Here is a 23,565-nt window from a genome sequence, read left to right as displayed (position 1 = left end):
GGCCAGTCCCCGGGCTCGCTGCGCTGCTCGAACCCGCCGGGACCCGGGGAGGAAGCCGGACCGCAGGGGGCGGCGCGGGGCGCGGCTCGGCGGCGCGGGCGTCCCCCCCCGCGGCCCGGCCAGTGGAAGGCGCCGGCAGCCGAGGCTCCCAGTGGCCCGGGCGGTGGGCTGTGCCGGCGTCTCCTCCCTTTGGCCCGCAGCAGGTTTGTGGCGGGAGGAGGGGACTGCTGAGGGGAGGGCGATCTCTGCTCGAGGTCAATGGCCGAACCCGGAAGCCGAGAGCCCGAGACTCCGGTAACTGCTGAAGCGTGGCTCTTGCTTTTCTTTAGGGGGAGGCCGATCGTCGGTGTGCGCAGCGTGCGGCTCGCCCGAGGGGCCTGAGCGGAGCAAGGGGCCGCAGTCTAGGACGGAAGACGCACCCCTGCCTTCACCCCAAGGACGGCTGTCCGCGGCTGCTGGGGGGCGGCCCGCTGGGTGGGGTCGGGGTAGGTGGCAGGGGGAGGGGGTTGTCACCTGGTGACAGGGAGGAGGACTAATAAACCCTGACCGAGAGAAGGCCAACTGACCCACAGGCTCCAGGAGGACAAACTGGCAAAGAACTTGCTGGAGTGAAACCAAACTAACATTTGTCAAGGCCTGCTTGCTGAGGCGCTTTACTGGGGACTCCTATGGCTCACTTACTTCCCATAACAACCCTGGGAGTAGGCCAGAAACTTTTTTTTTTTTTTCCATTTATTTTTATTAGTTGGAGGCTAATTACTTTACAATATTGTAGTGGTTTTTGTCATACATTGACATGAATCAGCCATGGATTTACATGTATTGCCCATCCCGATCCCCCCTCCCACCTCCCTCTCCACTCAATTCCTCTGGGTCTTCCCAGTGCACCAGGCCCGAGCACTTGTCTCAGGCATCCAGCCTGGGCTGGTGATCTGTTTCACCCTAGATAATATACATGTTTCGATGCTGTTCTCGCGAAACATCCCACCCTCGCCTTCTCCCACAGAGTCTAAAAGTCTGTTCTGTATATCTGTGTCTCTTTTTCTGTTTTGCATATAGGGTTATCGTTACCATCTTTTTAAATTCCATATATATGCGTTAGTATACTGTATTGGTCTTTATCTTTCTGGCTTACTTCACTCTGTATAATGGGCTCCAGTTTCATCCAACTCATTAGAACTGATTCAAATTAATTCTTTTTAATGGCTGAGTAATATTCCATGGTGTATATGTACCACAGCTTCCTTATCCATTCGTCTGCTGATGGGCATCTAGGTTGCTTCCATGTCCTGGCTATTATAAACAGTGCTTCGATGAACATTGGGGTGCACGTGTCTCTTTCAGATCTGGTTTCCTCGGTGTGTATGACCAGAAGTGGGATTGCTGGGTCATATGGAAGTTCTAATTCCAGTTTTTTAAGGACTCTCCACACTGTTCTCCATAGTGGCTGTACTAGTTTGCATTCCCACCAACAGTGTAAGAGGGTTCCCTTTTCTCCACACCCTCTCCAGCATTTATTGCTTGTAGACTTTTGGATAGCAGCCATTCTGACCAGCGTGAGATGGTACCTCATTGTGGTTTTGATTTGCATTTCTCTGATAATGAGTGATGTTGAGCATCTTTTCATGGGTTTGTTAGCCATCTGTATGTCTTCTTTGGAGAAATGTCTGTTTAGTTCTTTGGCTCATTTTTTGATTGGGTCATTTATTTTTCTGGAATTGAGCTGCAGGAGTTGCTTGTGTATTTTTGAGATTAATCCTTTGTCTGTTGCTTTGTTTGCTATTATTTTCTCCCATTCTGAAGGCTGTCTTTTCACCTTGCTTATAGTTTCATTCACTGTGCAAAAGCTTTTAAGTTTAATTAGGTCCCATTTGTTTATTTTTGCTTTTATTTCCAATATTCTAGGAGGTGGGTCATAGAGGATCCTGCTGTAATTTATGTTGGAGAGTGTTTTGCCTATGTTCTTCTCTAGGAGTTTTATAGTTTCTGGTCTTGCATTTAGATCTTTAATCCATTTTGAGTTTATTTTTGTGTATGGTGTTAGAAAGTGTTCTAGTTTCATTCTTTTACAAGTGGTTGACCAGTTTTCCCAGCACCACTTGTTAAAGAGGTTGTCTTTTTTCCATTGTATATTCTTGCCTCCTTTGTCGAAGATAATGTGTCCATAGGTTCATGGATTTATCTCTGGGCTTTCTATTCTGTTCCATATTTCTGTCTTTCTGCCAGTACCATACTGTCTTGATGACTGTGGCTTTGTAGTAGAGCCTGAAGTCAGGCAGGTTGATTCCTCCAGTTCCATTCTTCTTTCTCAAGATTGCTTTGGCTATTCGAGGTTTTTTTGTATTTCCATACAAATTGTAAAATTATTTGTTCTAGTTCTGTGAAAAATACCGTTGGTAGCTTGATAGGGATTGCATTGAATCTATCGATTGCTTTGGGTAGTATAGCCATTTTGACAATATTGATTCTTCCAATCCATGAACACGGCATATTTCTCCATCTATTTGTGTCCTCTTTGATTTCTTTCATCAGTGTTTTATAGTTTTCTATGTATAGGTCTTTTGTTTCTTTAGGTAGATATACTCCTAAGTATTTTATTCTTTTTGTTGCAATGGTGAATGATATTGTTTCCTTAATTTCTCTTTCTGTTTTCTCATTGTTAGTGTATAGGAATGCAAGGGACTTCTGTGTGTTAATTTTATATCCTGCAACTTTACTATATTCATTGATTAGCTCTAGTAATTTTCTGGTAGAGTCTTTAGGGTTTTCTATGTAGAGGATCATGTCATCTGCACACAGTGAGAGTTTCACTTCTTCTTTTCCTATCTGGATTCCTTTTACTTCTTTTCCTGCTCTGATTGCTGTGGGCAAAACTTCCAAAACTATGTTGAATAGTAGTGGTGAGAGTGGGCACCCTTTTCTTGTTCCTGATTTCAGGGGAAATGCTCAGAAACTTCTTTAAAGACTTGGAAAAGAGTTGCCCAGGGGCTCGCGGTAACATTGAGGCCAGGCCATTTGTTAATCCTGAATCTGAAGCCCACGTGGCAGAGGCTGCTTTTGTTTACTTGCTCATCCCTGAAGTTACATATTTAAAAAACAAAAACAAAAAAAACTGCCTTTGTCCTTAACCTATTTCATTATAAGTGAATATAATTTAATTTTTAATAATGGCTGTGTTTAACAACCAGTTGGCTTAATTCTTGAAAATCTAACAACTGCTTCTTGCAAGCTATTGGGACACCCCTACCCGCCCTATACTCAGTTTTTTATATGCTATTATGTATGCTTGGAGTGCTTTTCTCATCCCCCTTGGAAAAAAATCTTTTTATGTTGAAACAATGATAGTCTCACGGAAAGTTGCAAAAATTCATACTTTGATAAGCATTTACCCAGGGAATTCTCTGAGCTTTGTGCTTTGCAGTCAAGGGAGAGAGGGGGCCAGAAGTACAAGACCAGGGAAGCCCTTATAGAAGGTCGAGTCTGACTGGACCCTGCTATTCCAGGGCCCATCCCAGATGGCAGCCTGGCGCTTACACCTCCCCTAGCACAGCGTGCACCCGGGAGATAGGCCTGGGGCTGTCCTGTTTGGCTGGGGGGTCCTTGACTCCCGGAGCAGCCCCACCTACAGCCATCCATGCGTGCCCAAGCACATCGGAACCTGGTCCACACCCTTCAGTGACACACACGGCCGGCTCTCCCAAAACTTCCTCTACCTCCTACAGTCCTTCATGGGAACTGCCAATCCAGCATAGGGAGTGTGAGTGTGTGTGTGTGAGAGTGTGTGTGTGTGTGTGTGTGTGTGTGTGTGTGTGTGGCAGGATGACCTCAGACCTCTGAAGTTCCGATTCTAGACTTGCTGACGATGGATCAGAGGCCACCCATGAGAGTAGCTTTGAAGAAATAATGGGATTTTTATGAAGCTGTCTTTAACGATTATTAAAACCAGCCATGTGCAGGGCATTATGATGGTGCTTTGATGTTCATTTGGGCTTCCCTCGTGGCTCAGTTGGTAAAGAATCTGCCTCCAATGTGGGAGACCTGGGTTCGATCCCTGGGTCAGGAAGATTCCCTGGAGAAGGAAATGGCAACTCACTCCATTATTATTGCCTAGAGAATTCCACAGACAGAGGAGCCTAATGGCTCAAGTCCATGGGGCCACAAAGAGTCAGACATGACTGAGTGACTAACACTTGATGTCCACTATTTAATTTTCACCATTAAGAGGTGAAGATTGGAAGCTCAATTATAAGAAATGGAAATGGTGCTGGGTGCCTCACATGCCCACCCAGCATACACCTAGTTAAGAGGGGCATGGGACTGGCACTGACTTTGGAGGGGCTCTGGCTCCCAAGTCAGCGTTCTTTCCACTCCAAATAGATCCCTGGGGAAAAAACCAAGGACCCTCAATAATGAGGAGTGAGGAGGGGCTACTGTGGTTCACAATGGGGTCTTCAGGTAGTTCAGTTCAGTTCAGTTCAGTCACTCAGTTGTCTCTGACTCTTTGCAAGGCCTCCCTGTCCATCACCAACTCCCGGAGTTTACCCAAACTCATGTCCATTGAGTCGGTGATGCCATCTAACCGTCTCATCCTCTGTCATCCCCTTCTCCTGCCTTCAATCTTTCCCGACATTAGGGTTTTTCAAATGAGTCAGCTCTACGCATCAGGTGGCCAAAGTATTGGAGTTTCAGTTTCAACATCAGTCCTTCCAATGAAAACCCAGGACTGATTTCCTTTAGGATGGACTGGTTGGATCTCCTTGCAGTCCAAGGGACTCTCAAGAGTCTTCTCCAACACTAGGTACAGGCCTGCCGAATCCCTCAACAATCATAGTGCAGTGTAACCCACAGGCACTGGGATCACCCCTTAGGCAAAGGCTCTGGCAGCCGCACCCTGAAAAAATCAGCTTGGATTTTCCCTTCCCCCCACCTTCACACCTCAGGCTGAGCTAGTGTGCCCCCTCTGCTCCCACTGAACTCCAGACTTTCTACAGTTATGTTGTGTCGCTTTTCTCTCTTCTTGGCAGCACTGGGTCTTCGTTGCTGCACGCAGGTTTTCTCCAGTTGCAGCAAACGGGGGCTATTCTTTGTTGTGCTCAGACTTCTCACTGTGGTGACTTCTCTTGTGGAGCACCATCTCTGGCGCATGCGGGCTTCAAGCGGATGCAGCACTCAGGCTCAGGAGTGTGGCTCATGGGCTCTAGAGCACAGGCTCAGTAGTTGCGGCACACCGGCTTAGTTGCCCCACAGCATGAGCATGTGGGATTTTCCTAGACCTGGGATTGAACCCGTGTTCCCTGCATCAGCAGGCAGATTCTTAACCACGGGACCACCAGGGAAGTCCTGCAATTACATTCTCTTGAGCAGGCCTGTGGCTGCTAACTCCCAGGGCCTGGTCACATGGGCAGCATGGTTCCTAAAAGCCAGGCTGTACCGAGACTGAGGGAGGGACTGGGCACCAGATATCACACTGTGGACACACGAGGCCCTGGTCATCACTGACCTTCAGGTTGGGAAGCTTTAGCCTCAGAAGTTACAACCCAATTGTAAATCTTGAGGCTGCCCCTGACCAGCTCTGTGACTAGAGCAAGGCATTTTTACCTCTAACCATCAGTGGTCTTATTCACAAACAGTCAACCCCACCCAGTGACTGCTGAAGACTGTGTTGCTTAGTACATGGCCTGCAGGGGCACTCCACAAAATGCTCCATTCTCTACCCATCCCCTTCCCCTTCGTGGCAGGGCTGCTTGGAATGGATGCAAGGTTGCACCCTGCACTGGGGGGTACACAGCCAAGGCAGTGGGTGGGGCTGACCTGCAGCTCACACTCCACTCACCCAGCCACGTGCTCTGGTGGAGACTGTGCCTCTGCCTGGCAGAAGGGGCACCTTTCTCTAACCTGCCCAAAGGCACCTAGGGCGTCCACACATTTGGAGCCTGGCCCTGGAAGGCTGTGAGCTGACTTGTCATGGTGGGCTGGTAAACTGCTATACTCAGAACTGCTGGCCTGCAAGGGAGAGAAGAGGGTGGGGAGTGAGGCTCTAATCGCTGTTTCCAGAGAGGAAGAAAGTTAGCCACTCAGTTGTGTCCAACTCTTTGCGATCCCATGGACTGTAGCCCACCAGACTCCTCTGTCTGTGGAATTCTCCAGACAAGCATATTGGAGTGGATTGACATTTCCTTCTCCAGAGGATCTTCCCCGGGAGATTGAACCCCAGTCTCCTGCATTGCAGGCCAGCAAAGCCCGAGAGGAAACTCAAAGGGTGAAATCAGACTTTGTTGAACTGCCTGGCAGTTGCTGTGAAGCCTGGAAATACCACCACTTCTTTGCTGTTGACCTTGGTCTTTAGTGCACTTCTGTGAACTTCAGTGTCCCCTCCAGGAAACAATGAGAAGAATACCAACCTTCTTGAGGTTACTCATAAATAACTGAGAGCCTATCCTGTGTCCTGCAGTGTTGTAAGGTGTTGTGAGGATTAAAGCACACATGGGGATGAGATGGTTGGATGGCATCACCAACTTGATGGACATAAGTTTGACCAAGCTCTGAGAGTTGGTGATGGATAGGGAAGCATGTTGTGCTGCAGTCCATGGGGTCACAAAGAGTCGGACACGGACAGATGGAGTGAACTGAATTGAAGGAGGATTAATTTACTAATTCCAGTTGCTAGTCCCCTGAGGCTGTTTACGTAAATGTTTCATGAATGGGTGAATTCCACCTGGGATCTTGGTTGATTGCAAGCAAAGCTGAGCTGCACCTTAGGGAGGGGCTAAGACTTTGCCCCTACTTGCCTTAAAGTGCCAGGAGCTTGCGTGCTAAGTCGCTTCAGTCCTGTCCGACTCTGCGACCCTATGTATGGACTGTAGCCCACCAGGCTCCTCTGTCCATGGGATTCTGCAGGCAACAGTACTGGAATAGGTTGCCATGCCCTTCTGCAGAGGATCTTGCCAAACCAAGGATAGAACTCAAGTCTCTTATGTCTCCTGCATTGGCAGGTGGGTTCTTTACCACTAGGGCCACCTGGGAAGCCAGCAGGGCCTTCTCCTAATTGGGCTCTCTCCCTATACACCCCGTCTCAAGCAATGGTGAGAGCCATCGCCTTGCTCCCTCTAAGGGGTCATGGTCATTCTGCTGATTGCTCTGTGTACATATCCCAGGCTTAGCAGGGCAAGGGAAGGGAGGTTCCCCGTGATCTAAGTCTGTATCTTGGGTTCACCACCGCTGGTTTTCCGCGTTCCCTGGACTTTGCCCTCCCTAGGCTCCACTGCGCCCTCCGGCCCTGGACCCCGCCCTCTGCCCCTGGGCCACTGGCCTCTTCCTTAATATCCTCCTGACCTCCTCCTTGTCGCCCAGGCCTGCAGCCCCACTGTTGCCACCGCCATGGCCTCGAAGCAGCTCTTCCGCGCGCTCGTGTCAGCGCAGTGGGTGGCCGAGGCACTCCGGGCCCCACCGGCCGCGCAGCCCCTGCGGCTGCTCGATGCCTCTTGGTACCTGGCCAAGCTGGGCCGCGACGCGCGCCGCGAGTTCGAGGAGCGCCACATCCCGGGCGCCGCCTTCTTTGACATCGACCAGTGCAGCGACCGCACGTCGCCCTATGACCACATGCTGCCCAGCGCGGCGCAGTTCTCAGAGTACGTGGGCCGCCTGGGCGTGGGCACCGCCACCCACGTGGTGGTCTACGACGCCAGCGATCAGGGCCTCTACGCGGCGCCGCGCGTCTGGTGGATGTTCCGCGTCTTCGGCCACCGCACCGTATCTCTGCTCAACGGTGGCCTCCGCAACTGGCTGCGCCAGGGCCTCCCGCTGAGCTCGGGCAAGAGCTGTCCGGAGCCCGCAGAGTTCCACGCGGTGCTGGACCCGGCCTACATCAAGACGTACGAGGACATCAAGGAGAACATTGAATCCCGGCGCTTCCAGGTGGTGGATGCCCGCGCCGCCGGCCGCTTCCGGGGCACGGAGCCCGAGCCCCGAGACGGTAACCGATGCGCGAAGCGCCCAGGAGTCCCTGGGTCGCGGGGTCAGGCGCGCCCTGAGCACTGCCCTCACCTCACTCTTGCCTTAAAGGGTGGGGTGGTGGGGTGCCAGCTGAGATTCACCCCACAGCGTGGGGAGCCGGCTGAGATTCAGTTTCTTGTCGTCTCACTGGGCTTTATTCTAAAGTGGAGGCAATAATATCTGCCCCGCCTCCACCCCCAAACTAGTTGGAAACCCAAAATGCCCTGTATAAGTGTGAGAGTTCAAACAGCCCCCTCCCAGTACTATGGATGGGGGTCACTGCCACATGGGAGGAGGGGACAGGCCCAGTTAGGGGAAAGCCCCAAATAGATGGTGCTTGATCAGGTCTACCACCATCTCTGAGGATGATGGAGCCAGGAAAGTGGAGAGTGAAAGTCGCCAGAGGGGCCAAAGGCTAGCAGAGAGCAGGACTGAGGAGCCTCAAGTAGAGAGATTGCCGCCCCAGATTGGAGCAGAAGCTGAATAGAGAGGGTGGTTGCTGGCCTTGGTTGGGGCAGGGCCTCTCCCACATGGGCTGGGTTCCCCACGGAGTTCAACATCTGGCTGCTTCCTGAGATCTAGGGAGAGGTAGCCATTTTAAGGCTTCACGTCCCCCTCTGTAAGGAGCAGGGTTGGGAAGGGGTCCCCACAAAGCAGGTGGATCAATAACCACTTTGGTGTGAGCTTTTTAATGATCTCACAAGAGGACTTCCCTGGTGGTTGTTTAGCCGGTGAGTCGTGTCTTGACTCTTTTATGACCCCATGGACTGTAGCCCACCAGGCTTCTCTGTCCCTGGGATTCTTCAGGCAAGAATACTGGAGGGGGGTTGCCGTTTCCTTCTTTCCCTGGTGGTCCAGTGGTTAAAAATCTGCCTTCCAATGCAGGGCACATGGGTTCGATCCCTGATCGGGGAGCTGCAGGGCAACTAAGCCTGAGCCACAACTAGAGAGCCTGTTCTCTGCAACAAGAGAAGCCCCTGTGCTGCATCGACGACCCAGCACAGCCAAAAAAAAAAAGATCCCTCGAGACGGGTGCTCTTCTCATATAGAAGGGGATGTGGAGCCTTAGAAGGGCCACCTTTTCCCAGATCTCAGGAGGCAGCCAGGCGTTGAACCCCAGTGCAGTACATTTAACTGCACTGAACAACCAGTAATCCCCCAGTCGTTTCTCTCATGTCTGCTTTGAGGGCGCAGGGAACTTGCCACTTCCTCTGGGAAGCTCTCCCTGAATGGATCCCGCTACCCCTGAATCAGGGCTGGCTGGAGCTGCTTTTTCTAGAGCAGCTTGGGCTCAACCTGTCCTAGCACTGTTAGGGTAATCTGAGGGCAAGGACCATCCATGCTCCTAGTGCGTCCTGAAGACTAACCCAGCAGCTGGATGGAGTCTAGAGAGGTTTGGTGAGTTCACAAGGTCCCAACACAGGGAACCCTGCAGAGCTGTGTAGACATGACTGTGGGAAACTGCTGATGGCCAAGCTTTTTTGAACTTAAGTTAGTGGCAGTTTGAGATGGTTCAGCCTAATAGGGATGCCACCTTGAACCTGTGAGACCCTTCAGCTTAGCCCCTGGGTGGGGGTGGGGGAGATGGAGCAATGTAGGGCAGTGAGCCAGAGCCAGGCCTGAGTTCAGAGCCCTCCCCGGCTTGCACTAGCTGTGTGACACCAGGCAGGTCACCTCGTCTCTGAACTGCAGCTTCTGCATGGGTCAAGTCAGGGCAGAACATGGAGCTTAAAGGATGCAGTGAGGGTTAAATGAGAGCATGTGTGTTAAGCACTTAGTTCTGTGTTTGCACATACAGGATGCACTTGAGAAACGGGAAGTGGGATAATTAATGTGTGCTTCCCTGGCTGTGGGTCTTTATAGGGGTGCTTAATGCTTACCTCCATGGTGCTCACTCATTCATAAAATGGAAGATAAGGATAAACGCCCAGCTGGCCTGTTGTCAAGGTAAACGAGCTAATGTGCGTACAGGCTCCACCTAAATCAGTGGAGAATATCAGCGTCCCCATTGTCCCCCCTCCACAGCCTGAGACCTAGCCTGCTTGATGCCCTTTGCCTGGGATGCTGTCAGCTTCTACCACCCAGACCCTTCCACCTGGTTAAATCTTATTCAGCCTTCAGGGCTTCCTCAGAGAAGCTTCCCTGCCCCTCCCCCTCCCAGGCAGTGGATCCTGCTTGGCAGCACAGGCTCTGGGGCCTCTCTGCTCCAACTAGCTTGGGCCACTCTGTTCCGTGTGCCTCAATCTCCTTGTCTTAGAGCAAGGATTAAAGGGGGAAATACAGCTGAGGGGCTCCTAGCACAAAGTAAACCCTCAGTAAGGTCAGCTACAGTGATTCCTGTTACTGTGTATTACTGTTATTTACGATATGTGATATATCTCCATGCCACCCACGAGGGCCTTTTAGTAACACCCATCATCCCTGGAGAAGGAAGTGGCAACCCACTCCAGTATTCTTGCCTGGAGAATCCTATGGACAGAGGAGCCTGGTGGGCTACAGTCCATGGGGTTGCAGAGAGTTGGACGTGACAGAAGCTACTGAGCATGCACACATGCAAAATAACAAGTATGCCAGCATCCATTTACCTAGAACTTCCTCTAATTGTCAGCACAGTCAGTCTTCAGGAAACCTGGGGCAGGAGTGTGGCTTCTGTGGAGTCTGAGTCTTGGGTTCAGATCCCAGGCAGCAATTCACTAGATGTGTGACACTGGACAGCAGCGAACCTCAGCATCTCCTGTAAAACAGATTCCTGTAGACAGTGGCTGCCTGGGTTTCCTGGTGGTGTGGCCTACTGGAGATGATGCTTAGAGAGGGTAGCGGCGTGGCTGCATGGAAGGTTCTCAGGCCCACAGGGGCCATTCCTACCACCCTTGTACAAATGTTTGTTCCCTGCCTCCTGCTCTCCTGTTGCAGGCATCGAGCCCGGCCACATCCCCGGCACTATCAACATCCCCTTCACGGACTTCCTGACCGAGGACGGCCTGGAGAAGAGCCCCGAGGAGATCCGCCGCCTCTTCCAGGACAAGAAGGTGGACCTGTCCCTGCCCCTGGTGGCCACGTGCGGCTCCGGCGTCACAGCCTGCCATGTGGCCCTGGGGGCCTACCTCTGCGGCAAGCCAGATGTACCCATCTACGACGGCTCCTGGATGGAGTGGTACATGCGTGCCCAACCCGAGAACGTCATCTCCGAGGGCCGGGGGAAGACCCACTGAGGCGTGGCGGGACACAGGAAGCTTGGGCGACACCCAGCCACCAGCGGTACCCAGCCCGGTGGTTCTGACTCTGCTCTGACCAGGACAGTGTTTCTTCCTCCAACTCAGGTGGTACCTGGGGCAACATCCCAGAGGCCAGGAACTCTGTGGACTTGTGGGCTCCCAGTGGAGGCAGCAGAGAAGGAGGCAGCGGGCACAGGGGGAGGGGAGCTGCCCTTGTGGTGCTAAACTGGAGCCCCACTTCCCTTCTGTTGAAGAAATAAAACAGTCAAGTGCTAAACCCTTCTGACTGCGGGGCTGCCTCAGCTCTCCTCGGCTCCTGGGCTGACGGCTCCAACATGCCCAGCTTGGGAGCTCCACGGAGCCAGAGCATCTTGAGGATGGTGTCCCTTCTGCCTTCTGAGTGGTGCTGGGGCCCCAGAGGCCTTCCAGTCCCGAGACCGACTGTCTTCCTGACAGCGGTCTTCTACTTCTTTTGCTACGTGAATGAATGGATGCGTTAGGCACTCAGCAGTGTCTGACTCTCTGCAACCTCATGGACTGTATGTAGCCTGCCAGGCTCCTCTATCCATGGAATCCCCCAGGCAAGAATACTGGAGTAGGTAGCCATTCCCCTCTCCAGGGGATCTTTACTGGGGTCTCCCTTCTGGCTTCTGGGTTATTTAAGGTGAATCTGCTGTGCTATGTCTGGAGTCCCACCCAAAGCTGGCCCCTCACCATGGGTAAGTAATACATCTCAAGACAGATGGTTCCAGAACTTAATAGGAGGCTGTACCACACTGAGGAGGCCCATTCCAGCCCAGCCAGGATGTTTTAGAGAAGGGCAGAGTTTAGTCAAATTAGAGGGGAATCTAGTTCTAGACTCTGAGAGCCACCCTTGGAGCCTTGCCTTTGGGGCTACCTGGGGGTGGGCAATATGAGGGGGTTTGATCCTTTCTGCTCAAGGAGAAAGAACCCTTATCCCCCAGGCTTCTCAAGGGTAAGGAATCTATTCTTCTTCCTCCGTGTTTGTTCTTTGTGCAAGGATGGACATGGGTATCAGAAGGCCCCAGGTGCCCCCTGTTGTAACCTGGGTGACCCCTCCCCGAGGCATCTAACAGCCCCTGAGGCATCTCTTGGTAGCAAAGGCCCAGGTGTCAGCCAGTACTGGGGGCACCTCCAGAAGGAAAAAAAAAAGCAGAAGGGGCAGTGACTTACTCAAGCTCACATGATGAACTCACGACACAGCTGGAACCAGATCCAGATTTTCTGACTCTGAATTTACTTTTTTTTTTCACCTCTGACTGAGTCTTCTCTCCCTAGTCCACAGGGATGGTGGGGAACCAATGGGACAGAATCCTGGTTTTCTGAATAAAAGGTCTAAAGTAAGTCCCACCTCTCTGAGCCTCAACTTTCATACTTATAAAATGGGAATAATATGTACTTTCAAAGAAAGGATTTCAGACAAGGACCTGGCCAAGAGCCCAGCCCTGAGCCTTATCTTCATAGCTCAGGGCTTCTCAAATCTTGGGACAACTGACATGTGGGCTGGATAATCTTTCATTTTAAGAGCCATCCTGGGCATCGGAGGATGTTCAGCAGTATTTGTGGCCTCTGCCCATGAGATGCCAGCAGCACCAACCAGTTGTGAGAAAAAGAAATGTCTCCAGATAAGGCCAAATGTCCCTCAAGAGGCAAAAACAACCCTCTAGTTGAGCACCAGTGCTGTAGGAGCAAAGGCCGTACTTGGTGACAGCAGTCAGGACCAATATGGAGGGAACCCCCATCTCCCCATCATAAACCCTTCCCCCTGGGGGCCGAATTTAACAGTTCAGGAATCTTCCTTTCCAGCTGGTTTCAGACAAACCTCGTTTTCTCTCTTAAAAATGTCCCTGCCTCTTCAAGAAGTTGGGTTTGCTGGCAAACACACATGAGGTCTGATCTGGCTTCCAGTTCCCCTGCCCCATGCAAGGCTGCCTGACCTTGGACACAAGGCTGAGCCCCTTTGAGCCTCAGTTTCTTCATCTTTTGTTGTTGCTGTTAAAATTTTATTTATTTTTGGCTATGCTGGGTCTTCGTTGCTGCACATGTTTTCTCTAGTTGTGGCGCACGGGCTTCTCATCACGGTGGCTTCTCTTCTTATGGAGCACAGGCTTTAGGGCTCGAAGGCTTCAGTAGTTGCAGCTCCAGGGTTCTAGAGTGTGGGCTCAGTAGTTGTGGCACACTTCCCCGACTAGGGATCGAATTGGTGTCTCCTGCACTGGCAGGAAGATTCTTTGCCACCAAGCCACCAGGGAAGCCCCCATCTTTTTCTTTTTAATTGTCTATTTATTTTTGTTGTGAGCCACACGTAGGATCCGTTCTCCCACCAGGGATTGAACCCACACCCCCCTGCATTTGACTTGTGGAGTCTTCACCATTGGACCACCAGGGAAGTCCCAGTTTCTTCACTTTCAAAATGAGTGTAATCATACCTTCATTCAGCAACATGGGGATTCAATGAGAGAATCCATAGCAACTGTTTAGGTTGGTGGCAGGCACAGAGTCAATATCGAGTGTTACTGTTATTTTGTAAAAGACTTACTTTATCAGCATGTTGAGTGTCTCCTGTACTTCCAGCATTGTGGGAAGGGAATGCAAGTATGAAAATTATGTTCCAGCCCTGTAAAAGCCTCCCAGCTAGGATGGAGAAACTGGCCCAGTGTATATTTTTAGAGAGAAATGGTGAAATGATCTATTTAACAACAGACTCATTTCACAAGAGCCTTTTGATGAAGGTGAAAGAGGAGAGTGAAAATGCTGGCTTAAAACTCAACATTCAAAAAACTAAGATAATAGCATTTGGGCCCCCCATCACTTCATGGCAAGTAGATGGGAAAACAATGGAAACAGTGACAGACCTTATTTTCTTGGGCTCCTAAATCACTGCAAACAGTGACCACAGCCCTGAAATTAAGACGCTTGCTCTTTGGAAGAAAAACTATGATAAACCTAGACAAGGTGTTAAAAAGCAAAGACACCACTTTGCCGACAAAGGTCCATCTAGTCAAAGCTCTGGTTTTTCCCGTAGTCATGTATGAATGTGAGAGTTGGACCATAAAGAAAGCTGAGCGCCAAAGATTTGATGTTTTTGACCTGTGGTGCTGGAGAAGACTCTTGAGGGTCTCTTGGACAGCAAGGAGATCAAACCAGTCCATCCTAAAGAAAATCAACCCTGAATATTCATTGGAAGGACTGATACTGAAACTGAAGCTCCAGTACTTTGGCCACCTGATGCGAAGAGCCAACTCGTTGGAAAAGACCCTGATGCTAGGAAAGATTGAAGGCAGGAGGAGAAGGGGATGACAGGATGAGATGATTAGATAGCATCACCGAGTTGATGGACATGAATTTGAGCAAACTCCAGGAGACAGTGGAGGACAGAGAAGCTTGGTGTGCTTCAGTCCATGAAGTCACAGTATCAGACATGACTTAGCTACTGAACAATAACATTTCACAAGTGGAAAGACAGGCTCAGGGATGTTGAGTGATTTGCCGAGGGGCACGCGGCTATTTTGAGAGAGGAGCCTAAACAGAGTTAGAATTCTCAGGATAGGAGCGTCTCTGGTGGATTAGGAAAACCTGAGTTGGTTTTCCCAATTTCAGGATGAAGGGGAGAAGGGAGTAGAACTCAGGGTTTGGATACACATGTGGCAAGCTTGTGGAAGGTGCCAAGTATCTTGATCCAGGCTCTGAGTTTTGAGCAAGGAGATTTGGTTAGGCTCCCACCCCCAACCCCAGACCCATCATCCTTCCCTCCCCAATCCCTGCCCACAAGCAAGGAATCCACTAATCTGAGCTGGGGCTTTTTCCTCCTGGAAGGTTCTCCATGGATCTAGAAAAATTCAGAGGTAACCTTCTCGGGGGTGGGAGAAGGGAGACGGAGGTGTGCCTTTATAGATTTCTTGGAGCTGCAGTTGGTTTAACTTTGCAGGAGTTGGCTAGGAAAGACCCAGGGCCTTCTGGAGCCCTGCCTTGGAAGTCTGAACTCCCGGGAATAATTAACTGTTCCCCGCAGGGTCCCGGCCTCTGCCAGCACCCATCCTACCTCACTGCGTGTGTTCCAGGAACTTGGAACATCGTATAACAGGGATGATGAAAGTTTTGTCCACTTGGTAAATATTTGCTGAGCACCCCCCTCTGAGTCAGGGACAATTGGAAGTTTGCATACCTCGTCTCATATGTGCATTGTGCACTCTCTGGCTTGTTGCCTGGAGGGATCATGGCACCAAGGAACCCCAACCCTGCACAGTGGGCTGAATAATGAAGTGATGTGCTGATTCAGTCCTGGCTCTGCTCGAGGCCCCAGAAGGTCTGCTTTCCAGACCCTTCCCAGTTGGGGCCTCAGTCATCTCTTCTGGAAAATGGGAGCAAACTGCCCTGTTGCATACAGGGTGGATGTGGTGTCAGATACGGAAGAACTCCAAATGATCTAAGACATTTTCTATTGTAGGTCATTCCCACTGAAAATAAATAACCCCAGCTATATAAGAAGGATGGAGCTTTATTACCCTTAACATACACAGAATGAGTCATTTGGGAGGAGGTGAAATTTTCAGATTAACTGAAGCTTTATAATTTTTTAAATTAACTTTTATGGGAGTATAGTTGCTTTATAATGTTGTGTTTCTGCCGTACAGTGAGTGAATCAGCTGTATGTGTACATGGTGGTGGTTTAGTCGCTAAATCGTGTCTGACTCTTTGCAACCCCATGGGCTGTAGCCTGCCAGGCTCCTCTGTCTGTGGGATTTCCCAGGCCAGGATACTGGAGTGGGTTGCCATTTCCTTCTCCAATATGTATCCCCTCTTTTTTGGATTTCCTTCCCATTGAAGTCACCACGGAGTACTGAGTAGATTCCCCTGTATTATATAGTAGGTTCTCATTAGTTGTCAATTTTACACATAGTATCAATAGTGTATATATGTCAATCCCAATTCGTCCCACCCTTTCTTTCCCCCTTGGTGTCCACATGTTTGCTCTCTACACCTGAAGCTTTATCATTTTAAGCACCCCCAAATTTAACAGGGGGTGGGACACAGCATTCTGAGGGTACCAGAACTCTCTGTGGCTTTGTTTCATCACTTTACTATGAGCACTGTTTGCCCCTAAACTAAACGGCCCCCAATTGATGTGACTTTCCCGTCCTCGAGTCCTTGCATCTCCAGATCGTCCTTGACCACTGTCCATCCTGGTTAATATCGTGCTCTCCAGAGACTCCATCTGCTTCTAGGTGGGCCCACTCTCCAGATGATGCCAACTATTCTAGGGCTTAAACCACTGGTGAACCAGGGCCTCCGGTAACCCACTGGGGTCCACTGCCTGCAGTCCCCTCCCCCTGCTCCTCTGCCCATGTCCCCTGTCAGAGTGCATGGCCACCACGCAGGGGTCACCTGTGCCCAGACCTGCCTGGCAGCCAGTTCTCCAGACTTGGCCTCTCGTCCCCATAGCCAATCAACACCCAGGCCCATGATTTCCACCTCTGTACTCACTGCCTTGGTGCAGGTCACCACCCCCACCCCCATGCCAAAGACACACAGATACAACCTGTCCAGTCATTAATTCCAGCACACACCTTCAGGAACAGGCCTTGTACTGGGATCTGGGGCATGGAGGATAAAGACATAAGGGGAAACTGACCTAGTGGAGAGGGGCAGACAGACAGCCAGACCATGACGGGTGTGGCAAGGAGGATCTAAGAGATGAAACAGAACAGGAGAGGGTGGAGCAGGTGGCTCTGGGTCTGAGAGGCTGGGCTGAACAGGCCGGTAGCCCCTTTCTGAATCCCCTGGCCCGTGCCTCCTCACTCCATGTGGAACAACAACAGGGGATGGGGTTCAAACCCCAGCCTCCGGAGGCATCTGGACCTCCAGCTCACTGGCTATGAGTGTGCTTCGATTTCCTCATCTGTCATGGAGCAATCCAGTACCCACCTCACAGGATCAGATTGATACAAGCACTGAGAACAGAGCCTGCACAGTGAGCCCGACATCCACGCATTATTAACTACTAATACTCTGTCTCACTCAGGTCCCTCCTGCCTCCTTTAACCTGCCGGGGTGCCCTTGAGGGTAGCATGTCTTATTCATGGTTCTCTTCCTGGCCCCAGCACAGTGACTCAGTCAGGGCTTAATGAGCGTCTGATGTGTATATTAATATCCTGGCGGGGCTAAGAGGGACCCTAAAAAAACCTTCCTCGGGACTTTCCTGGTGGTCCAGTGGCTAAGACTCCAAGCTCCCAATTCAGGGGGCTTGGGTTCAGTCCCTGGTTGGGGAACTAGATTCAGCATGCGCAGCTAGGAGTTCACATACCATGGCTAACGATCCTGCAGGCTGCAATGAAGATGGAAGAGCCTGAGTGCTGCAACTAAAACCCAGTGCAACCAAATAAATACTAAATAGAACAAATATTTTTAAAAATCCCTCCTCTTTACTGAGCACTTTCCATGTCCAGGGAGAATGCTAAGTGTTTTGTACCCACTTAATCCAACAACACTGAGAAATAGGTGTTATTACCCCTTTCTCTCATTTTACAGATAAGGAAGATGGTGGCTTAGGTCAGGTGACTCACCTAAGGTCTAGGGAAGGATAGGGCTGGGACTGGAATTCTAGATGGAATGGTTTCATCATCAAAACCATCATTCATCATGGTGAGACAGAACTGGAGAGGGGGTCATAGAAGAGGGGGTGGGATTTCTGTCTGGGTGGGGTGTTCGTAGGCCCCGTAGGAATGCATTCACACATGCTCACACCTTTGCTCACAGGTGAGGAATTCTGGAACCAGGCTAGACGGTTTGCCAAGTTATGTGTGCACTTTGATGCATATCTCCAGGACTCTTTATAAAAATTGTACTTCGTCTCTTTAAAGAACATGTAGCAATCTGCAGAAAAAAACAGGAGGAAAGAGGCAATTATTGAGTGCTAACAACCACACCCAGTAATTAGGTGCAAGCATGTGATAAACTGCAAAATTGTGTGGTCCAGAATGAGGTGAGAGGGGCTTCTGAAAGTTCCCAAGTAAGCTAGGTACCAGAGAGGCTTCTGAGAACTAGTGCAGTGGTGCAGCCCCCAGGGAGGCTGGTTCCTGTCCATTCTGTCTTCTGCCCTTCTTCCCCTCTTTTCCCTCTCACTCCTGCCTGGCGGCTTTTCTCTATTTCTGAATCATGAAAGGCTTGAAAAATCACATAGCTATTAAATGAAACTGCATATGCCCTTACCTTGGAACCAGCCATTCCACCTCCGGGAATTTCCCCTGAAGATACACTTCCAACAATAGGAAAACACTTATGCATAATTGGGTGGCTTGTTATAGCAGTATTTGTCATTTTCCAGTAGCCATGTATGGATGTGAGAGTTAGACCATAAAGCTGAACACCAAAGAACTGATGCTTTTAAACTGTGGTGTTGGAGAAGACTCTTGAGAGTCCCTTAGACTGCAAGGAGGTCAAACTAATAAATACTAAAGGAAATTAGTCCTGAATATTCATTGGAAGGACTGATGCTGAAGCTGAAGCTCCAATACTTTGGCCACCTGATGTAACAAGCAGACTCATTAGAAAAGACCCTGATGCTGGGAAAGATTGAAGGCAGGAGAAGAAGGGGATGACAGAGGATGAGATGGTTGGATGGCATCACTGACTCAATGGACATGAGTTTGAGCAAGCTCTAGGAGATAATGAAGGACAGGGAATCCTGGCATGCTACAGTCTATGGGGTCACAAAGAGTTGGACACAACTGAGTGACTGAACAACAAACCTCCAGTAAGGGAGTAAACTGATATGCGTACCTCCTGAGATGATTCGCTGAGAACACAGCATCACCTCTGTGGTGTCCCTGCCAAAGATGTATCTGATGAATCAAATCATAAGGACACATCTGACAAACCCAGATTGAGGGCACTTCTATAGGATAAGCAGCCTGTCCTCTTTGAAAATAGGAAACAAAGAAAGACTGAGGGACTGTTTCACATCAAAGGAGATTAAATAAGACATGACAGTTGAAGGCAATACATCCTGGATTAGATTTTTTTTTCTATAAAAGATACTAGTGAGACAAATGAGTATTTGAAGAAATTCTTAGATAAGTTAATGGCATTGTATCAAAGCTAATTTCCTGACTTTGATCATTGTACTGTGGTTGTGGAAAAGAATGTCCTTATTTTCAGATCACACTGAAGAGTCTGAGTGCAAGGTCATGAACTCTGTAATTTACTCCCAAATGGTTCAGGAGAACAAGAAAGGAAGAAGCGAGAATGAAAAAGCAAATGAAGTAAAAATGTTAGCATACCGGGTAACAGCTCTACCAGGATTCTTGGTATTATTTTTGCAACTTTTCTCCAAGTCTGAAATTACTTCAAAATAAAATTTTATTTAAACAAATTGTAATACAATTTTAAAGGTTACTTTCCATTTACAGTTATTACAAGATATTGGCTGTAATCCCCGCGTTATACAACACCTCCTTGAGGCTATCTTACACCTCATGGTTTGTCCCTCCCACCTCCCTACCCTTATATTTGCCCCTCCCCCCCACACGGGTAACCACAAGTTTGTTCTCTATGTGTTATTTTTCAAACACCAGGTTTCTGATTCAGTTTCACACCGCTAACTGCACCCACATTCCAAAACAAGGTGCTAGACCATCTAAAGCAGCTCTTTCAGCCGCCTTGGTTAAGAACTAATTTAGAAACCGTAGGAGACCTCCCCTCCCACCCACAGCAGAGACAGGAGACATGCCATCAGGAGCCTTTGGAAGGCAGAGAGAGGCTTCCTCTAGGGGCAGTTGTTGGGGTCCTGTGGCACTCCCCATGGTGGGAGTTGCCTGGGGTACCCTCCTCCCCACAGGTTGACTGGCTGGGTGGGGGTTTCAGGGAGTCCACCTGAAGAACTTGAGCTGTGTCTCCTGGATTCAGGGGTCGGGGGTGGAGGGAGCTCAAAGGCTGGGCGAGACCCCTGCGTGGGAAAGCCTCGGGCAGGATGCTGGCTTGGCTGGCTGCCGGGCGGTGTGGTCAGTGGATGCGGCTCCACAGGGTGAATCACGTCAGCGATGAGCTAGCCAGGACTTCTGGGGAACCCACAGAAGACCCAAGTGAAGAAGATGCCTAGGGGCTGCCCTAGAAGGGACTAGCCCCTTCTGGACAGAAGGGACTTTGTCCAGAGGGCTGTGGGGTAGGGCAGGAGGGAGCGAGAATCAGAGGTGGTTCCCAGTGGGGTGCCCCAGACAGCCAACAGGAGGAGTTCCTGCCAGGGTAGGAAACCCCAGAGCGAGCCACTCCCAGCAATGTGGACTCCAAAGAACCCTCAAAGCTATCCTCCAGGGCAAACAAGCCCGCATGAATCATGCTCTGGCCAGAGCAAAGCCGCAGTAGAGGACGTGGGCACCAGGCAAGAAAAACCAGTCCTTTCCTTTCCCACTCCCCATTCTGCTTGCCAGGCCATGCAGGAGCAGGAGGCGGTGGGGAGTGAAGGTGCAAGAGGAGCTGGGGGCCCGGGAGAGCGCACAGAATATGCGGAGGGCTCCTCCTCTGTACAATTATAGTCAAATTATAGTCAAATCTCCCTGTTGGAGTGGGATTAAAAGAGCTAATACAGGAGACTGCTTGGCGCAGAGCAGGGCCCATTGATATGCTCATAAATATCTCTCTGGCAGCAGGGGCTGGGGCTGGGGGTGGTCCATGAAGCCCAGGGGGTCAGGCAGGAGCTCCTGGTTCTGTGCAATTCCTGATTCAAGCTTGGCTCCTGATTCCACCTGTGGGATGATCTTCCCAGGAACCAGAAGGACCTTTATAGGGAAGAGTGGGATCTCTGAGGGAGGCTGGTACATTAGTTGACTGTCATGACCTCAGTATTCCAGAGCAGAGCTTCTGGAAAGGGAAGCCAACAAGAGCAGATGAACCGCGTGGATAGGGTGGGCGGGAAAGCGTTGCGAGGGCCACCAAGGATACAGACAGATTGGTGTGCTCCCCACTGGTGAAGTCTAATCGCAGGCCACACTCCCACAGAGTCCAGACAGGCTGACAGCCCCGCTAACCATCCGTTCCCCAACCCTGACCCGGCCCGCTGGTTGAAGAGAGCAGCGTGCAGGCTGAGGGCATTCAGCAGGGACCCCAGCGATGCGAAAGTGTCAGGGTCAAACTCAGCTACACTTCTGTGCAAATTGGAGAAAGGCAGGCATCCTTTCCTACAGACCCTTGATTGCCCTTCTGCCATGCAAAAGGCGACCCCTGGAGTTTGCAGACATTAATGAGCCCTCTGGGTGAGCTCTTCAAGGGTAGGAGGGTCTGCACCTCCACTTCAGAATTCTTAAAACCCAGCACTTGGGGCAGGCTCTGTGAATATTTGTTGACAATTAAAGGAAGTTCTAGGTGAATGCATTCTGGTTTACTTGTTATCTTGAATGTGTGGGTGCTCAGTCGCTTCAGCCGTTTCTGACTCTTTGTGATCCTATGAACTGTAGCCCACCAGGTCCCTCTGTCCATGGGATTCTCCAGGCAAGAGTACTGGAGTGGGTTGCTATGATCTTCTCCAACGTGTTATCTTACAGACAGTCAAGTCTGTGGACCAGGTATCTAGCCTCTCTGAGCCCCATCTGTAAAATGGGTATGATAATACTTCTAGCCCAGGTGTGGCACATAGTAGGTGCTCAATCATAATAACATTAACTGCATGTAATAACACTAAGAAGTAAGAATAACATTATGATATAAATATTGCAAATGGTATAAAATGAGAGTTGAAAAGGTTACATAACTAATTTTACATAACTAATTAGTAAGGTCTCACAGGAAACCATGGAGCAGAGATGCAAAGTCTGGACCATGGGCCTCTGAAAGTCTGTTTGAATATTTCTGGCTGGTAAAGACACCCTCTCTTTTACTGCATAAGCTTGTTCTTCTCCTCAGGTGACCTGAAGAGGTGCCAATTCAGAACCAACAATCTCTATCCCAAAGTAAGAGGCAGATCTGTCAGCCAAGGCAGGGATGGGATTGAATTTGATGTTTAAAAAAAAAAAAACACACACACACACACAAAAAGAAGAGTTGAGATGAATCAGAATGTTCTGACATTCTGAACGTGGGGCAGAGGAGGACTGACTCCAAAAAGCCCAGCAGAGATGAATGACATCTTAGTCATGGGAGTGACAGCAGATGTGAACAAAACCCTCAGATGTGGGGGATGCTGTTTAGAAAATGAGAAGATTCAAAATAGGACACGGTGATGTGCTCAGGTGAGAACTTCAGGATGTATTTTCTGTTCCTTCAGCTCTGTCTGGCAGTAGAAAGTTTCCCAGGCCCCTGTAGATCTTGGGGGTTTAGCATGAGGAAATGGCAGCCGCTCTGCTCTGGAGGCTGGGTCATCTGGGGTGACTTTTCTCTCTGCCTCTCCCTCCAACCCCAGCAGAGAAGTGTTGGTTGGGCTGGTTCATTCCAGGCTGCTGGGAAATGCATCTTAAGGGGCAGTCTTTGGCTTAGTCCCTGATCTTGGACCCAAAGGACAATAGGCAGAGTGGCAGGATTGGTTTCATGAAAGCCGATATTCACAGGACCTGAGGCAGCCAGGCAGCGTGCTGAGTGCTCTTCAGGTGGTTTCATGTGTTAGCTTATTGAATCCTCACAATAACAGCATGAGCTAGGCACTATTATTCTCAGTTTAGATATGGGGAACCTAAGGTTCAGAGAGGTTAAGTGATTTTGCCAAGATCACCCAGCTAGCAAGCCACAAAGCCTGGGCTGGCATCCTTGTTTGGGAGCTCTGTGCCCCTTAATCCTGTCTCACTTTCAAGCCCTATTCTGAGCCATGTTAAAAAGCACCTGAGAGCTGCTCTTCCCAGAAGGGGACAGCAGGGGGCAGTGTAACCAGAAAGCATTTGAAGTCTGGCCCTTCTCCAGGGTAACCATCACCCCAAGAAAGTGTCTAAGGGATGTTTAATTTTATCCTCTAAATTCAGACGACATGCATAAAACTGTGAAGCGTACCAGTCCATGATTACAAGCAGAATAGTCTGGGATTCCATGTTTTTTCAAAGACTCTCAAGCCCACCTCCTCTAATCCTAAGCCCCCTCTAGGGGAAGGGACCACCCCTAGTGCCTTCATCTCTGTGTTTCAATGTCTGGCACACCGTTGGTGCTCAGTAAGCAGTAATGTCACTGAATGATGGCTGGTGGGAGGGAGGTGGTATTGCTTCAGGTGGGAACATTTAAAGTGCTTACTGAGGGGGTGCTGGTGTTTAGGTATAGGTGGGGGCTTCTGAGGAAGGAGGCGGGTAAGCCTCCCACTCCACTCTGGGACCAAAGATGCTGGCTGAGCCTCTGTGACACCTTCAGGACCCCATGATGGTCCACGATG

The 23,565-nt window shown here is 50.1% G+C and overlaps 1 protein-coding gene across 3 annotated transcripts; it reads left to right on the top strand.

Moving 5' to 3' along the window:
- The first annotated feature begins 59 nt into the window (after positions 1 to 59).
- MPST (mercaptopyruvate sulfurtransferase) lies at positions 60 to 11,484 on the top strand. 3 transcript variants are annotated; one of them, XM_043881475.1, is made up of 3 exons: positions 60 to 203; positions 7,351 to 7,972; positions 10,906 to 11,484. In XM_043881475.1, the coding sequence occupies exons 2-3, from the start codon at positions 7,378 to 7,380 to the stop codon at positions 11,202 to 11,204; spliced, it is 894 nt and encodes a 297-aa protein (XP_043737410.1). In that variant the 5' UTR covers positions 60 to 203; positions 7,351 to 7,377; the 3' UTR covers positions 11,205 to 11,484. The 3 variants fall into 3 exon arrangements, with proteins under 3 accessions (XP_043737410.1, XP_043737411.1, XP_043737409.1); XM_043881476.1 differs by having other exon boundaries at positions 166 to 294; XM_043881474.1 differs by lacking the exon at positions 60 to 203 and adding an exon at positions 330 to 485.
- The last annotated feature ends 12,081 nt before the right edge of the window (positions 11,485 to 23,565 follow it).

Source organism: Cervus elaphus, chromosome 22 (assembly GCF_910594005.1).
Source record: "Cervus elaphus chromosome 22, mCerEla1.1, whole genome shotgun sequence".
NCBI classification, from domain to species: domain Eukaryota; kingdom Metazoa; phylum Chordata; class Mammalia; order Artiodactyla; family Cervidae; genus Cervus; species Cervus elaphus.
This window is presented reverse-complemented; position numbering and strand designations above follow the sequence as displayed.